General features: G+C 42.7%; 1 protein-coding gene across 13 annotated transcripts in view; it reads right to left on the bottom strand.

Moving 5' to 3' along the window:
• The window catches only part of KLHL29 (kelch like family member 29), a 393,114-nt gene that overhangs the window by 289,473 nt on the left and 84,967 nt on the right, over window positions 1-18,674 (bottom strand). The window contains exon 1 of one of the 13 annotated variants that reach the window (XM_069011691.1): window positions 13,537-13,564. The exons of 11 other annotated variants lie outside the window; for them this stretch is intronic. Coding sequence is in view for 1 of the 2 variants with exons in the window: in XM_069011677.1 (XP_068867778.1) it covers window positions 5,584-5,601 (18 nt within the window). In the remaining variant the exon portion in view is untranslated. Of the gene's footprint in view, window positions 1-5,583; window positions 5,647-13,536; window positions 13,565-18,674 lie in introns of those variants that run through there. One more of the 13 variants, XM_069011677.1, reaches the window with a different exon arrangement.

Genomic DNA, 18,674 nt, shown 5'->3' with positions numbered 1-18,674 from the left:
ACAAAATGATGCCGCAGAAGCTGGAAGAGCTGAAATCTGACCCAGATACAATCTGAGTGCAGGCTATTCTGTCAGCTGGACCCAGTCTGGCACAGTGCACACAGGGACACAAATACTCGACTGACCGAGCAGAACACTTCCAACTTGAAGGCACAATGGTCACAGCTAAAGGAAAAAAGCAACACCTCAAAGTAATAAAACAAATTCTATAACCAAACACTAAAATAGTCAGGAGGATCAAAAGTAACAGGGTAATAATTTTAGTATCACAGAGTTCACAGCACGTTAACGATTGAAACCCGCTTGGGACAAACTCTCGTTGCCATCAATCAGAAAAGCAGAGTAATTTGAGGAAGTTTATCAGGCTATCAACTTTGACAGCATCTCAATGTCTTTGCTACACAAGCATGGCCAATCCATGCCAACAAAATCTACTTCACGGTACCTATGTCAGGCTAGAGTACCGTTACATGGGATTAGTGCAACACACTGATAATGCTCTTTGGAAAATAAAAGCTGATTGAACTTTGTCCCTTAAGAGTCTTTAGACAGTCTAGTGGTCTGCTAACCCACATGGGCTTGTCCATGGTTCCTCCACTACAAACAGGCAGAGAGCATCTCTGAGCCTCTTCTGCAAACTCCTCCTCATCCTCACTTATCTGTCACACAGGTAAGAAAATGCTCATCATCCTCACCCCAGAAGCCGTTTAGTCACTGATTTGGAAGTCACTGTGTAAATGTTGTATCAGTTGATGTCCCTTTTGTAATCCTGCAGAAGGATGTTACCCTTTATATCAGGGTGCTCTGACAGATATGCTCTTGCAGATTTAGTGTCTGTGGTTTAAAATATTATTGCTCTGGCCTTCTGCAAAGGTTACTTTCTCAGATCAACAGTAGCCAAATGGGATGTGTATCTCTGCCCCAGCAACCACAGCAACTGCTGGTAAAGGTGGAGTTGAAATAACCTATCAACTCCAGAGCAACTGCACCGAGATACCAAAACAGCAGCTGCTGCAAGCACAGGAATTGTTATAGAGAGGCAGGGTAAGAACATCTGAAAACTTTTATAGCGAGGTGCATCAAAACCCAGCTGTCAAGTGGGAAGCCAAAATTCCTGGGGGGAAGTTGTTTTATGGAGTTCCTACGTCTCCCCAACTCTCTAGTGTTTTGTTCCTATCTTTGCACATCACTGTGTCGTCCCTCGATTTGAGCTGTTGCAACCACCTGTGGGTCATCCTGCAAAGTGGTGAACTGATGCAAGTAGAAAAAAACCCCACCACCTCTCCCCTCCTCCATATGCTGAAGGATTATTTTTAGCCCAGACCAGTTGATAATCTGGCTCAGGGCATGTCTCAAACTACAGCATCAGCACAACTGAACAGGCAGCTTGAAAAGGCTGCAGGGAGGATAAATACACAGAAAAAGGGTGAAGTCTTTAAACCACTGCTGCTACTGAGGCTTTTAGACTGCAAAATCAGGGTACTTGACTGGTACCTTTAAACTGCCAAATAATCCACTATCCAATAATTAAGCAATCCATCCAATCCAGAACTCCCAGATTTCCTCAGCTCCTGGTGCTCTTCATTTCATTCCATGTACATGTTTTTGAGATCAAGGCTACAACCAGTGGTGGAGACAGTAAGCCCAGACTGGGATGACTTTATAGGGAAAGAATTAGCCAACAGTCTAAAACTGCCGGAGATGGATTTACATCTAAAGGCATCTCACACGTGGTATAAATGTCACTCCTTCCTTGCTGCCCCCATTCCTCCCGAAGTCACTGGAAAACAAAAAACCCACAAAAAATTTGGAGAAAGGAAGCTAAAAGTGGAACCGAACCAAACCAAACCAAAAGTAAATAAAAATGTTTTACCTAGCTCCCCTGGGCACGCAACAGCAGGCCTGGCAATAATGAGAGTGAGGAATGAAATTTTAAAATGAATGCAAGAGGGAGAAACTGCAGAGAAAACTGAGACAGAGTTTCAGTGTTATTTATCCCAGACAAAGCATACATGCTCAGCTCTGAGCAATCCATGGCACGGGAACAGCTCCAGGATGGAACTCCGACACAACTAATCTTCCTTTTCTATTCCCTTCTGTGCTTTTGAGAAGGAAAGGGGAGAGAAAGCAATTTAGTGTAGTGATGCAACTTGTTTACTTCTCTGTACCTGCTCAGCTATGTTGGCTGAAGTATACTCTGGGAGGTGCAAAGGGAAGGAAAGAGAAAGGGAAGGAAGGAGAGAGGGAATTACAGGAGTAGAAAGAAGAGAAAATTGTAAGACAGGCCTCCAATTTTGCCACTGCCCAGTGGTCCATGCAAGCAGCGTCCATATGGCCACCAGCATGCCAGCAGAATTACACGGGTTAGTTATCCAAGCCTTGCTGTGCTTGAACCGTTTAAGCTCTGGCTCATTTGAACACGATGGAAATGCCCGAGCGAGCAGCTTAGATGGCAGATCCAATGGGGCACCGTGTGCCTGGCCTGATCTACCACCCCCTCCACCGTGGGGGCTCCTCCTGCTGAGGCAGGACATGCTCAGGCTGTTGGGAATTCAGCTCAGGGCACTGCTGTGCACAAGGGCATCCTCAGCCTTTGCTGCAGGGAACACAGAGGGAGGTTATGGGTCACCCTCTGCTCCCTGCTCAGGTCCCAGTGACTGCAGAGGGAAGACGGATATGCAGAAAATGGAAAAGGGAGAAGTTTATAAGCAAATGCTCTGTCATTTCGCCTGTCATTCTCTAAAGCTTTTACCTTGTCCCTAATAAAAACTAAATGTTATTACAAAGGCAGAGATGGTCTCCTAGGTGAAGAAAACAATAAAACCTACAAAATCACCAACTTCTGATTGCTTCATAAGCCCCTCATTAGAGCTGATACACCAACACTTACAGGACAGAACCTTTTTTATTAGAAGCCAAACCATTCTTAAAATACATTAACAACCTACATACTCACTGGCTCCTTGTAGTTTGCCTAACACTTCAGAATGTGTTAAAGTCACACCTAAAAGTTATAGTAGCCTAACACACAGGAAATAAGAGTCCTTTAAAGGTTTAATTCAACCACTAATGGATTTTTTCCCAAGTTAGAAAACATTCATATATTGCTGATTTACTGCAGGTATGGTAACTGAATTTGGCTTTACACATACCAGCTGCAAGCAAATCAAGGAAAAAGGCTTCATAGATCAGTTTAAGGCACTGTAGACTTCATGGTGCTTGGACTGGGACAGAATTTCCCCACACAAGCACACAAAACAAATGGGAGTTTATAATTTTCTCTGTCATAGCTCATAACTTTTAAAGGTTAGAAATCAAAGCACCACACAGTGGAATTTTATACATCTGAATGGGATGGACATAAGGCATGCCAGAAAATGATTTATATCATGCCCTCTTCACACAACTAAACAATGAAGTATGCAATGGTGACAAAGGCATTGCCTAATTATGTTACTTGGTAAATACCTTTTCTTGAAATTTCTCTGGATAGGTCAAGATTTTTACTTTCTCTTTGTTTTACAGAGACTGGTCTTCAGCAACTACTCCACCTTTGAAATGCATCTTCCAACGCACTATTTTTTGCAGGGGTTTTTTTTTTTCAACAAGTTGCACTGGCTCAGAGTCAGACATTGTAAGACAAAAAGCCACAATGACTTTATCCAAGAAATACGAGGTGGCAGAGATCCAGTACACCCAGCACTCAAGGTGAAAGAACGGCATGGAAAAAGATTCACAAATTAATTGTCAATTACGGAAGACTACTGGAGTGAGCACTAGATGCATGCATGGGATAATTTACCCAGGCACCTGCACAACTGAGCTGGGGATAGTGCTGGAGCAATTACTCTATTTTTAAAAAGAATGAGATATCATCATCAGGAAAGGACATAAAGGAAAAGGAGTAAGTTTAATTTTTTCAAAACACATAAAATCAGTGTCATAAAATCAGCGTCAGCACCAAAGACCCAAGTGGACGATGGTCCTCTGGAAGAAGGGGAGGTTGAATACCTGACTGAAAGAAGCTGCCTGTAAGGAAGTGAAATTAACTGCTCATACAGTTTTTCCATGGCATGCAGGCAAGCCAAACAATGTTGTACCCACAGCTCCAATATGGGCATCCTGTGGCAACAGGGGGAAAGCACTAAGATCTCATTTCCCATACTGTATCTCAGGGAAGTCCCCAGGTGGTGAGGGCTTCCACCTCCTCTGCCGCAGGTGGCTCTGACAAAGAGCCTGGGTGTGCTACACAGCCAGCTATCAGTAATTTCTGGACACGCTGCACAAACTTTGGATCCTTCATGAACAAACATCAGTGAACCATTTCTTGGCCTGTGAGACTCAAGGATGACATAGCAGATTCACTTCTGCATCTGCGTCCTCCACACGGCTCCTTGGTCCTAGCTCCTGCTGGCATGGCACAGGACTGGGGGAAGAACTAGAGATGAAAGGCAGGATAGCAGCTGCTCCTCCTGGCTCTTTGAATACAGGGAAAACAGCTTTTGCCCAATGCATGGGGAGTGATATCATCAAGTTAGCAAGCCAAGAACAGAAGGACTACATCAAAAAAGAAACAGGAACAAGAACTTCCCCTTACAAAGTGCAACAGTCTTGCTTTTTAGAGCAAAATCTTTGCCTAAAAAGCCCTCACAAAGCACCTCATGGGAGTTTTAGACTATTTTCAAGGGCTGGAAGAAAAACAGTCCTGGGGTTAGAGTGGTAACCTGGATCTGGGGAGATCCACTTCAGTTCTTTTCTCTGCCAACCGTTCTTGCATGACCTTAGGCAAAAACATTGAAGCTGTAGTTAGTGGATACCTTGGCTTCAAAGGCAAAGTCAGCCTAAGAAGTTCTTGCCTTCCCCCGCCTGCCATTTGCTGCCTCCACACTTGCGCTGTCCCGAGAGCCCACAGGCACTACCCTGTAAACCAAATTACTGAACAGGATGATGTTAAAAGCAAGCTTAGGTTGTATTCTACAGGCAGAAGGGCAATTTTGCATTGGACTCATTAAAGGATTCACAATCAATCAGCTACAGCAGCAGAAGAGGTGAAGCTGGGAAAGGCCATCCTTGATGGCACAGGGGCTGGAATGAGCAGGAGGAAGGCTGCAAAGACAAGGTGCTGTTCAAGACTGGTGAAAGAACCTCCTCAGCAATGCCAGATGCACTTGGACAGCGTCAGCCACTGGTGTTTGTGATGAATGTGGCTCCCTCTCCCCAGCTGCCTCCAGCCCCTTAGCAGGGATGGCTGCCCTCCTAGCAAGGACAGCAGAAGGAAAAGATATGTCAGCACTTCACCTGCTGCTGGAGGAAGAAACAGCCAGGAATTTGCTGAAACCAGCACTACCACTGGTGCAATGCACTGTTTAACCTCCTCCCTAAACCCTGGATTCCCAGGCATCATTTAGCTGGGGATGGCAACACCCCTCACGTTCCCAGGCTGTTGGAGGGGATAAATAGAGTCAAGGTGCTGAGACACCCCAGGTAAATGGGGGCCATGGGGACACCAACAACGGAAAGCAGCAGCCAGGCTCATTTTGGTAAGCTCCCATTTTAAAAGCTGACATGCAAATCTCTACTTACCCTACATAATATGAACATTCTCCTACAAACCCAGCTCCTGATTAACTCAGTACATCACTTGCCAGCGCTCTCTGAATGAGCCTGTGAGCCCAATTAGCAGCAGATGCAGCACTAACACTCCTCACCTGCTGTGCTTACCAGTCTTCAGATCAGGAAGGGAAGGGAATATATCAAAGACTTGCGAAGGGAAGGAAGCTTAGAAAAGGCTCAGAAAGGATGAGGGAAATAGATGTCTGCAACAGTTCCTCAGGCAAGGAAGCAGAGCCCTACACAAAAGGGAAAACATATGGGTCTAGGGAAAACATTACTGCAAATCATGGAAAACATCCAAAGGGCTGCTGGAGTGCCCCGAGAGTGTGGTGCAGGGTGTAGCCAGGAGTGCTGCTGGAGCTCAGGGGACCTTTGCCTTGCCTGAACCCTGGGGAGCTCTGCCACATGCAGAGCTTCTCTCCATGTGCTCTGGTACATCAGCACAGGCACCTAAGTCATCCTACATTTTCCATGAGTTCTCCTTGACCTGTCAGTTTTCTTTAGTGTCCCAAAGAATAAGAACAGAGCATCTCAAGCCCACAGCTGCAATACTATTACAACCCAGACAGGAGCCACTTAACTAAAGTTTTCTGAACTCCCAAACTGCACAGCTGCCTCTGAGTTTTATTTCTGAGCATCTCTACCAGTGAACTGGCTGCTCTTACTCACCAAAACATCTGTCAGCTTCTGAACCTCAACCGCTGGCATTGGTTTTGTAACAATAAGAGAAAAGAACATCACATGCCAGTTTGGATTTTTGGTCAGAGGAGTAGAGAACCTCCCTTTGGGAAAGGTCCAAAAAAAAAGGCTAGGAGTAGATGGATGTGAATGCCTGAAGCTTTGACATGTTGGGGAAAATCGATTTAATACTATATTTAATTCTATAGTTTTCTAGCAACCAGCAGAAGGCAGCCATATATACCCAATGCAAGAAGCCTAAATCTCTCCAATGTGTTGGGCAAGGAGAGCCCAGGCATGACACATAAACCAGAGGCCAATTTAGAAGCAACTTCTACATGTCCATCTTTTCTAAACTTCAGCTGTCCCAGGAGAAAAGAATAACAGATTTCTTTCTTTTAGAATAGTAAACATGTAACTTTTACATATATTTTACATACACATCTGGTGAACCTTTCTTGTTGTTATCCTCAAGACAGTAGTTGTGGGTGTAGGATATAGATGTAACAGAAATACTTTGAAAGAACAGTCTTATTCAAGGTTTAGTCAAACAGACCACCTAAGGACCCTGAAGTTGTACAATTTTACTGATTTCTAGATATTAAACTAGTGGCCTCCAGTGACTGCTGACCAGCTCCCAAGTGCTGTCCCCATGTCACCCACTGGTTTGACAGCAGTCTCAGTGGAGAGGCATCACCCAGTCTGAGCAAACTGGACTGTGCAACACAGAAAAGCTTCCTGCAGTTACTGACGACAGTTTCCATAAAAAGTCTTCCGGTTTCCAAAATATACCATAAATGGCCGATGTTTCCAAGGAATGCTCCCAACAGAAACACAGTGACGGAGATGGTTTTGTTTTCTACGGATGCATTCCCTTATCTTTGAAATGGGAATGATGGTGCATTTTCAGAGAGAGGAAATTAATGTCTCTGTCACTGGGCTTTACAACTGTATTTGCTTTTCAGACATCTTTTCCCCATCTTCAGCATGTGAAACTACTGCTACAGGTTGACAAAGAAAGCTGTCAGTGGTGACCATGCCACCAGAGCGAGACACTCTAAACCACATCTGAATTTCACCCTGGCAGATCTGGTACACAGATCAGAGGCAGGAACACAGATCTAAAAGACCAGAAGGAAACAAACACTGGAAGAGATTTTTTTTGGCCAATACAACAAAGACATTTTAAAATTACTTTTCTAATCTAGCCTTTCAAAGCAGAAAGAAGAATGAAATCATGAAAGAATTCTAATTTAAACTGGAAAGTGAAGGAAAAATCTGTCCTTAATACTGAAAATAAAGGAGAAGAGCTGAGGCAGCACCATGCTCTTTAGTTCTCTGGAGGACAAATAACAGCGTACAGCAGGTCCAGCCCAAGGTCTCCCATGGGATCTCCTGGCTGCTCCAGGAGCCTCAAGACCTGGCAGGCCCGTGAGGGCTCCTCCTCTTTGCAGAGGGTGTGGTGTACTTTGGTTTTAAGTCTTTATGTTCTTCCAAATTATTAGGATAAATTTAGCAGCTAGTGGCATGGAGGAAGGGACAGAGAGTGGACATCTGCAGGCACCTCTGGACTGCATGTGTAAGACAGCTGCTGCCTGACCTTGCACAGGACTCAGTCTATGTGGTGGCTTGTGACCTTACATTTCTTGGCATACCTGTCGTGTACCTGAAGAGTCTGACATTTTTAAAATCCTCTCCACCGAGTACCATTTCATTTTCATGGGACAAGAAGATGCACAAGCATCTGTGAAATGAATTCCACCCAGCTGAGCAGATAGCACCATTGTGCCATGCCTCCAACCTAGACCATTAGCTTTAGCTGCAATTTCAAAAGACGTAAGTAGGCCAGTCAAGCTTGGTAAGAGTCCAAACCAACCTGCTCCTCTTGCTCTTGGACATGCTGGTACATTTTTCTTGACCCAGCATCATGATCAAATGATTCAATATAATTTGTGTTACTACCAGGCATGTGTGAATCTAAGGGGCAAATATTGGAAGAATGGATTTCAAAGGTCTGACATTCAGATTGTGCCAAGTATGCTCCTACATGCACATCCTATAAGGCAGTGGACATTAAGATTAAGTTCCACAAAAAAATTCTCATTTTAAGACAAGCGATCACAACGGTCCAAACTCGTAATACAGGGAGCATTGTGAGTTCAAAGGAATTTGGGTCATGAAACTCTGAGGAGCGAAATTCCCTTTCACAGGGCCTACCCTTCATTGCTTTTGATTTAAAAGCAGAGAAGTGCTTTCAGTTCCCAAAATGGTCTTTTCAGAAGTGATCCTCCCCTTCCCTCCCCTGCTTCTGCAGAGGGTAAAGGTGTTGCCCTCATGGCTGTCCAACCCACACCACCACCAAGGTTAGCTCCTACCTAGTCAAACACCTGTATCCTGACCTTCCCAGTACAGATACAGCCTTAAGAGACAAAAAACACACATCAACCCCCTCTTTTGGTGAGTAACCTCATTCCTCATCTTGTAACATGCAGGTTATACCCATAACTGAAACCATCTCTCCTGGACAACAGTGAGCAGCTCTCACTGAGTCAACATCTCAAATTCTTAAGGATTCACTTCACTGTGTCTAGCTGGTATGAACATGGATGACTTCTAATGGAACATGTCCCTGGCATGGCAGGGGGGTTGGAACTAGAGGATCTTTAAGGGTCCTTTCAATCCAAACCACTCCATGATTTTATGACTGAGTCAGCTGGCAGAAGTGTCACAGCCACCAGCCTTGGCCAGCACCACCAGTACAAAAATGACAACGGGGCAGCAGTAAGGCTCACCTAGTATCAAATTAAACCCTGCTCGTGGTGGATCACACTCCTCTGTTCTTGACTGGTGCGACTGCCAGGAGGATTGGGTTGTTGGCTGCTCTGAAAGCATGAAGTGTGACACTACTGGAGAAAATCAAAATATGTAAATATTATATCCGTGTTTTTCTATCCCCACAAAAAAAGTTAATATATTATAAACAGTAAATAAGTAATAAAGACACGAAGCCAAGCACGCCCAAAAATATACAGCTGAATATATCTGAGCTGAGACTTTACAGCTGCAACTTGGGATTTTATACATAATTTGCGCTTTTCTGTTCTTCATTCCTCATGTGGAAAATAAAAAAAAAAGGAATGAGCTCTAAAGTGGACTGCTAGAACATGGAAAAAAAATGAACTGTACGATCCATTTGCACTTGGCTTGTTGATTGTTGTTTTTTTAATCAGAGAGGGAAAAAGATCCAATTACTGTTCTGAAATGAAAGATTCGCTCTGGATAGTCATTGACACTTGTCAGACTGCACTTTATAGCTTTTCTTCATGACCACCAGCACAATAAGCACTCAGTGTTTGACTTTCAGTGCAAACATTTTGAAACATCAAGTACATGGAAACAGTCTGCACAGAGTATGTTCCTGATAGTCCCTAAATGTCCTCCAATGCCATTCAAAGCAAAATATTTGTTCTGAGATATGTAAAAAAAGGGGAAAATTTGATGTGATGCTACTTCAGATTAAAACCAAGCAATTTCATTTTATGCTTTATATGCTCTCCAGTGCCACTAAGTATAATTATAGACTTCTGTCTACTTAAAAATCTCTCTATACAATGGAAAAAGCAATAAACACAGGTTCTGCCAGCAATCAGATAACACTTATCGTAAACAATAGCTTTTACGATCTATTTGAAATGGGTTCAGCTGCTACAACTTAAGATTTGGTTATTTTTGTTTTCTTGTTGGATTTGCAGCAGGTGGTAAGGACATGATAGAAGTGTTTAGCCACAAGAGATTTTGAAAAGGGACTAGTATTGCATTGCATATGAAATATGACAGAGATTTATTTTACAAAATCAGTTTTCCATCTCCCAGGGGCCTCTAACTAGTTTGTAGTGGCTACTTCTGAAACTTTGTTCTTCTTGGCTCTCAGCTCTGCCAGCACCACATACAGCCTGATGCCACACAAAGGGTGACCCACATTCAGAAATGACTCCTCATCAGCTCTGCCAGTTTCTTATGCAAGTGGGAAATTGTACAATGCCTCGAAGTAAATGTTAACTGCTGATAGGAGCTCAGCAAAGATGGATCAAATTTCCTGCAATTCACAGAAGTGTGATTTACTGTAGCTCTGGAAAGCTGGAGAAGAGCCCTCAGAAGCTCAGAAGTCTACATGTCCTGCTCTAAGCAAATACTGCACCATGAAAATGCTACACATCACGACTGTGTGTGTATAATATCACAACAGTGATCCCAGCAGGAGATCAGTCAGAAGACAGGGATGTATCTCCAAAGAAGACACAGGCTTAAAAAGAACCTTAAAGGCTGGGTGGGACAGGGTAGTCCCCTCCATGGATCCCACCCCTTCAGAGATGCAATTGTTCCACCTTGCTCCCCACAGATATGTTCTCCTACCCATCTCCTCACTCCCAGCAGCCCCAAAGGTGTCCCACATGGGACACAAAAATGCTGTACACACTCTCCAAGTGAAAAAACTGCTTTCTGTCCCATTTTCTTAGTCTCAGAGAGAGCAGATCCAATATGTCCATTGACAACTTCCAGGAAGACAAGGGATGTTAGCATCAGCATCAGTGGTGAAAGATTCAACACTGATGAAGCCACAAAAAATTACTGCAATCTAAAGTTATCTCTCTCCCTCCAGGTAGGTATATATCACTTTGAGTTGCAAGATACTTAAGGTTTGTACTTTGTTTATTTTCCTAAAGCAGATTAGCAAGAAAATGGAAGGCTAACAGAACATTAAGGTCGAGAATTTAAATGAAGTAGTTAGGAAAAACAAGGCTGTAATTCTCCTAACCACTCTACGTCAACCATCTTGCACATATTCAGAAATTAGTGTTGTTGTAGAGGCTGGGAAATTTATGTTGCAGTATACCTGTAATAGGAGAGTCGCATTTATTGCAGGAACTTTTAATTTCCTAACTTGTACATTAAATTCCCAATAAAGCTTCATGCTAACTGTCTTTTGGTGGTGGTGGGGTTTTTTTTAAACTGTTATTCCCCATGCTTTTAAAATAAATTAATGAAACAGTGTTTGAATACTGAAATAAACACAGGTAACTTTTGCCAATTTTTACATACAATTTACAGACTAAATGTATCAATCCACCTCACATCCAGACCTTTCAAATCAGTTACTGAAATAACCATAGTTAGCATGCAGAATCCAACAGCACATGTAATTGGAGCCTTGCATATTTACATTCAGAGAAATCTTATGGATGTGTGACTAGAACCTCAACAACTTCCAGAATTACTTCAGACAGCTCAAAAGTACACAACACAGTTAAGGTTCAGGGTGGGAGAAGGGGACTTGGAAATCCTGAAATCTCCACCCAGAGAGAACTGGTTCATGTTATGTTAGCCTTCCTCCCCACCCTTCCCAAAACCCCTCCTCAGAATCATGACTAATACAGTTTCATTTGACAAGCTTTTTCTGTAACTGAGTTAATAAAGTCTGTGGGCCAAGAACACAGCAGCAGCCACCCCAGCCAAGATGCCACCTACGCTTGCTTGAGAAGCACTTGTTGCCTTTGGTGACCACAGCTTTGACTTGAGGTTTTCCCACCCAACTTGAGCAGGACCCTTTTTTGCATGATGCACTTAGTAAGGAATTTCTACCCTGATTAAAACTTCTTGAACCTCCTGCAAATGGCCAGCAAAATTCAGTTAAAAATGCTCTTTTTCTAACAACTCAGCGAGCAGGCTTTCTTCAGTAAGACATCAAATGCAAATATCTAGCACAAATCATTTCTACCCTAATTCATATGGCTAAAGGGAGAGAAAGCCCTATGGTTCCCCCCCTGTCCACACCTGCCTTTGGGTCAGCATCCCTGCCAGTACAGAATCCTCACTCCTACACACTCTGCTCTTAAGTTCACATTTGTTTCAGGACGGAAAAGATGTATTAAAAGAGGGATCCAGGACAAACACAAGACCTCATAGCTGACATAACCCAGCAAATATCTTCAAAGCTTTGTCCTTCCAAAACTAGGACTAAGGAACAAAACTATTTAAAAGCTTTTCTTCTTCTGCCCAAATTTGCAAGCTAGTCCAAACAGCAAGAGAACAATGACCCTCTCACCTCTTGCAAGAACATATTTCAGAAATGGAGGTTAGCAAGTGACAGACATTTCTATTTGGCAGCCTCGAGACGCAGAGCAGATCCCAAACACCATTTAACATTGCCACATTCGTTCATAGTTCAGCCCAGCTTCAACAGAGGCTCTACCTTTGAAATGACTGCTATGGCTCATCCTACTTTCCCAGACCAAGGTTTAAAAATCCCAAAATAGCTATAGCAAATGTGCTTGGTACAGACATGGGGAAGGGCAATCTGGGTCGTCTTCTCCTCACAGAACGATGCTGAAGTCTGGCCAGACTCCAGGAATGCACATTTCCCTGCAGATGGCTACAGCCACATTTAACAGTAGGAACCATAAAAGACTTCCACTTCTAATTATGTATATTATGATTTTTTTAAAGAGGGTGGGCTTCTTCCCTCCACCCTTTTTTTTTTTTTTTTTAATCCTATTTAACAGTAGTCACCACATGCTTAGATTTCCCCTTTTGGAATTCATTTAGCTTTAAAACACCTTAGGCCAAACAAATTTTATCTGTTCAATATATTAGAGTCCGGTACACTTCAGAGCAGACAGAATACTGCCACAGTACCATGTAAATCAAACCAACATGCCAAGGAAAACAGTAAGGAAATGCAATGAGTGCCAGTCCACAGTCATTCAGCTTTAAGTGTCACTCCCACATTTACCATATGAATAGATGAAGATTCCCTCAAAGCAGCAGAATCTTAATTCTCTCCCCAGATTCAAATGTATGCATTCAGGAACACTTCAAACATCAATATCTTTTTCTCCTAAGGCACACTTCTTGTCTGTAATTAGTTTCCATTGGTCAAGTGGGTTTGCTTCTATATATCAGGCTATAGGAATGTTTTAAGTGATGCTTTATGATTCATCCTACACTGTCTAATATTATTTTTTTTTCCTGTTAACCCAGAATAAGAAGGAATGGAGAGAAAAAGAAGAGAATGAAAAAAAAAAAAGATTGCCTGCAATCATATTGTTACACTGTGCACAGTCTATGGCTGGCTCACATCCAGTTTGTGGTTGTGATAAGAAATGTGTAATCCTATTATACGGAGAGGAGTCAGAATGTACAAATAGGTCCTGGAAATAGGAACTTCTGTAAGATTATTCTTCTCACCGTAATAGTTCTGCAAGTAGGTCTAGACAGGAGCTCTTCGCTCTTCTCCCCACTGCTAATGGAAAGCCAACTGTCAAAACAATTCACAGCACAGGAGCTGGGATTTTTGCAGAAGACAAAAAGAAGTGGTTCTGTGCATTTGTGTACAACAGCAACGTTAATCAGAACAAGGGCTCCGAGCCCTCGCAGGCTGGCACGTCAGGACTGTACCCACCACATCAAGGGAGCCCAGCTTGCTCCAACGCTGCCACATTCTGTGAAGTTGCCAAATCCTGCACACTCTGCAGTTTTTAAGAAACATTAACTGCTTATTGGTGACAAAAGCTGGTTCTCATGGCATTTTGCATTGCTGCTCCCTTAAAAAGACACATCGAAACCATTCCCCAGGCACAGGGCTATTGGGCTGCTAGAAGTATTCTTGCACTGGAAGGAGAAAACCAAATACCACCTATGCAAGTCAGGATCCCCCTGAAGTTAAATTCCTGAATAACTCCAGCCTGATTATCTGTTTTTCTCATTTCTTTTGCATGACAATACTGCATTACTGTGGTTATGATTCAAAAATGGGGTTTTGCATTCCCCAATGTGCCCCACAGGCGTAAGCGCTTTTGACGTGAGATAAATTAAAATACAGGACAGTGCTCTCCTGAAAGATCTCTTTACAAGGACCCTTGCAGCAGGGAGGTGATAAGATCCATGCCAGAAACAGCTGTGCCCCCAAGTGAACCAGGTCAGTGATTAACCTTACTTCTGTCTAACCAAAAAATAATTCTCAGAAAGAAGGGCTTTTGAAGTGCAAAATTTTAAGAAAGAAGGGCTTTTTCCTAGGAAAAGGAATAAATAAAACAACCCACCTTCAAGTATGTCATGGAGGAGTAAAGGACAAGTGATAGGACAAGAGGCCTCAAGTTGCACTAGGAGAGATTTAGACTGGATATTAAGAGAAAACTGTTCACTGAGTTTGGGGCGGTCAAGCATTGGAACAGGCTGTCCAGGGAAGTGACAGAATCATCATCCCTGGAAGCGTTCAAGAAGCATCTAGATGTGGCACTTAGGGACATGGTTTGGTGGTGAACCTGGCAGTGTCATGTTAATGGCTGGACTCAAGAGGTCTCTTCCAACCCTAAGAATCTTATGATATGGTCATATGGTTGCAAGATAAATACAAGCACCATAAATCAGCTGAAGCAGCAGCAGGGTACACCAGATTATTATGAACCACATCAGATTGTGGGTAGAGTATTACAAGCTTCTGAACAACCTGGTTTGGTGTATTTGAAGATACCAAGCTAGCCTGGGTGTATTTGCATGACATTGCAATTCCCTCTATGACTGCAACATCAACACACTCAGTAAGTACACACAAAATGCCTTTAGCATCCTGTTTTCCAACCTGCTACAGCAGCAGAGCTCACAGGTAGAAAATGTAATTCTCTTCTGGGTAGAAAAGGGAATCTGAGATGAAAAAGAAAATACATAGTTCTATGAAAATCAAGATACTCTACCGTTACAGGCATAAAAGACAGTGACTAAATGGTATCTTAGGTCAGGGTTGAACACACCAATTTCCATTAAGGATGCAGAAGAATACATGTGTAAACCAGAATTCAAGCATAATAAGTAAGCAAGGTATGTTGTTTTTTTAACCTTAAATAGTACTCTCCCAACAAGATTTTCTGGAACCAAATTCCAGATTTTCTCAGCCACTCCACAAACCGAGCATCAGACCATGCAGACACTGAGGGCAGCCTTAGGTTGGACTGGATATGAGGGGTCTGCCAACGTCAGTGGTTCTGTCAATCTCTCATAATTACATAATATTTACTCCTTGGAAAAGAAAGTTGAATGTCACAAATTCTAAGTGTAAAATAACAGCGAAGGAATCAGATTCAAATGACTCTGTTGAGTTAAAGTGGGCAATAACGCAGATGTTGCAACCCAATTAGCAAAGAAGCTCACCCAGATGTCGTTAAAGTGCCTTTTGCACCAAACTACCTTCACCTGATCTGACAAATGGCAAATTACCTGATGTAGCTGGACTCCGTTGCACATTAATTAGAAGAAAACAGCAGAAGAAAGAGATGGAAGGGAACTGTAAAAAAGCTGCATAATTTTCCCATTAATATGACGGAAGTGTGTTAGTATGAACCTAGCAGTTTGCAAAATCCTTCAGTAAGAGGCAAGTGAGGAGTAGTTCAAAGTAGAGAAAGACAACAAAAAAAATCAGGAATCAGCCTGTTAAAAAAAATCATGAGACTTATTAAAAGTGAAATATGGATTCTTTATTTCTTCTGTGATTTTTAGGGTGTTGTTTCATTTTTTTCCCAGCTTCTTCTCACCACAGCTAGTGCTGGCACTGCAGAAAGCAGCAGCAGACACTGATGCATGTTCATGCAAACACAAATCCTCAGCCATTATTGAGCAAACAAAAGCAATGACGTAGCTGCCCTGTGTGGTAGGGCACTTGATCAAAACAGCCCTTAAAAAAAAAGAGTAAATCATAATCATCTCCTGAGGGTCACTGAAGGTTTCCTGCAAAGCACACATGCTTATTTGTTGATCCAAGTGCCACTTTGGAGACAGTTCAGGAAGACCAGGAGGGCAACTGGCAGGTCTGGGAGGGACAGAGCAGCTGACTCGTGTGGTAGAGGTCCAGTGTGAGGACAGCACAGTGACACTGCTCTCCCTGGGCACTGGGCACCACAGCACTGGACACCTGCTGTGTGAGTGACACACAGCCCACAGTCTGGGGGAAAATAGTGACACTGGAGCCTCAAAAAGTCTTGACCACCACCCCCAAATGTTTCAGACTCAAGCTGTCCTCTCCGTATCCATGCAACACTAATGCACACCCCCGGTACTGCTGAGAATGTGGCACTAAATAAAGGTGTGCTGTTTGCAGCTGAGTCCCCTAGCTCCCTTGTACATTCTCCATTCCATGAATGACCTCCTGGAGACCACTACGCAGCAGCAAGAGGCACTGTCATGACAGAGAACAAGCTGTCACCTGGGAGGTACTTACAGTGGTATTTTTGGATGGAAACCACCGTACTTTGCTGACGTGCTTTCTTTAAAACACTTCTATCCTTGCTTTGGACGTGTAAGGATGATTAAGAGTCATCCTCTGACTTCTGTATTCTGTGCTGAAATTACACTGCTGTTTTCGGTATCTGGCTGAAGTGTAACTGACGTCGTTATCAAAACAGAGCTATAGAGAAAATGGAATCCACCCTTTTGCAAAATCCTTCAGTAAGGATAAATCACATTGCCTCTGTGTTCTATGTTTTACAGATCAAAATGCACACAGACACAAACAAACCAGCAGCTGGGGCTCCAGCATAGCGCACTCACAGAGAAAGATCCTTCCATATCTTCTCCATCATTTCCTGACAAACAGGCAGGCAGATAACTGGAAAATCTTGTCTGAAAATTTCCTCATGATTTGGAAGGGGTTCCTGGTACCTTCAATGCTGCTTAGGCTGTGCAGGAACAAACACTCTGCTTGTACAAGCGTACAAGATCGCAGTACACCTTTTCCATGTACATTGGAATGGGAAAGACCATTTACTTAATTCTTAGTCCATACAGAAGACTAGAAAAAGTAAAGGTGTTTGCATAATTACAGGTCATTCAACAAGTCATGTTACACCAGGAATGCCTAAGGAAAGGCAAAAATGAATTGCATGGTTTAAAGACAGTCTGCATGACTTTTCCCTCTTCTTCCATTTGTTCCCTATTTTATTGTACATTCTGTAAGCATGTATTTTGATCTCTGTTTCAACTGTATAGGAAACAAAAACAAAGGGAGGACAAAAATGCAGAAAATAAGTAAAGGATGCCATAAGAAGTGTGAGGTTAGTAGTTAGTATTGGAAGGAAAAGGAAAAAAATTGTATACTGATCTATGAAAAAAAACCCAACAAAAACATACATGAGCTAAGAAAAATTACAGATTACCAAAAAGGAGTCAGTAATTAACAGCAGATTGCCCACTGACCAGTTCTGATCTGTGCAATTATGGTACTAACAACCAACTTCACTTCTTCATTTATTCATTTAACAACTAGAAATACAGGAAAAAAATCTTCAGATGGAAGCACTTTTCTACAAGATCTCTTTTCTGTGAGAAACAATAAAAGCAGAGGTAGCCTATTAAAAAGCCTACTCCTGTTCAAATTGCCAATATGAAGACTTCAGCCCAAGAAAATTCAAGTATGAAGAAATGCCTCCCCACTTCTGCAAGCCCAGCCAAGTCCCCTCCTCATCAGTCTCCAAACCAAACAATACCGTGCGAGTCTACCCAAAAGAATGCTGCAGTTGCACTGAAGTCCCAGTGCAGTTTTCATACGGTTCATTGTTTGAGCTAATTTAATTAAAAAAGGGTCCAGATGATGATTATCCTGGCAAAAGGAAACTGTACAGACAATACAATGGCAGACTACCATGATCACTGCATCTTAGCTCTGAACAGAAAACAGAACTTAAGGAAGAGGAGCCCACCTTGCTAACCTTTAAAGCTGACATCTTGCAGCCCTTCCCACAGGCTGGAATGAAACTCAGCTGTTGCCCACTCTGCTAATTTTTGGCACCCTATTAGGTGCTGTGAACATGACCATGATCAGTTTAACCAGAAAAATCTACACTCACAGCATGCTGCAGTGACTGCTTAGTCACACACACCCTCCACTCCAGGCACTGAAGGTGGCATTATTTATGGTGCAGACCCTGGTGTGAGGTTCAGGTGGTTTGGGCACCACTCCTGACACCATTGTACAATTTCCTAGGGAAATGTAGTGCTCGCCTCCACCTACAAGAGCAAGGTCATATCAAGTTTATAAGGTCTGTATAAATATTTAAATATAATAAAATGATAAAATTTTAAGGAATATCTAAAGAGCTCAGGGCTTGAAGTTCAGCTGTCTACAGAGCTCCACTCAAATCAGAAGCAGAAAGCCTTCTATGGAAATCTTTCTGAAAACCATTCTTGGATTAGGAATATTTCTTAAAACTCTATGGAGCCATAAATCAGTGCTGCTGATCTGCACACTCTCATAGTTCAAAGTCTAGTAGTACCAATTTCACTGGCTGAGAATAACTATTTCCATGAGCAGACATTTCTAAATTAGGGATGCTTTTGGG

The sequence above is a fragment of the Aphelocoma coerulescens genome, chromosome 3, assembly GCF_041296385.1.
Source record: "Aphelocoma coerulescens isolate FSJ_1873_10779 chromosome 3, UR_Acoe_1.0, whole genome shotgun sequence".
NCBI lineage: Eukaryota > Metazoa > Chordata > Aves > Passeriformes > Corvidae > Aphelocoma > Aphelocoma coerulescens.
Note: the sequence above shows the minus strand (reverse complement) of the source record. Positions and strands in the feature narration are given on the sequence as shown.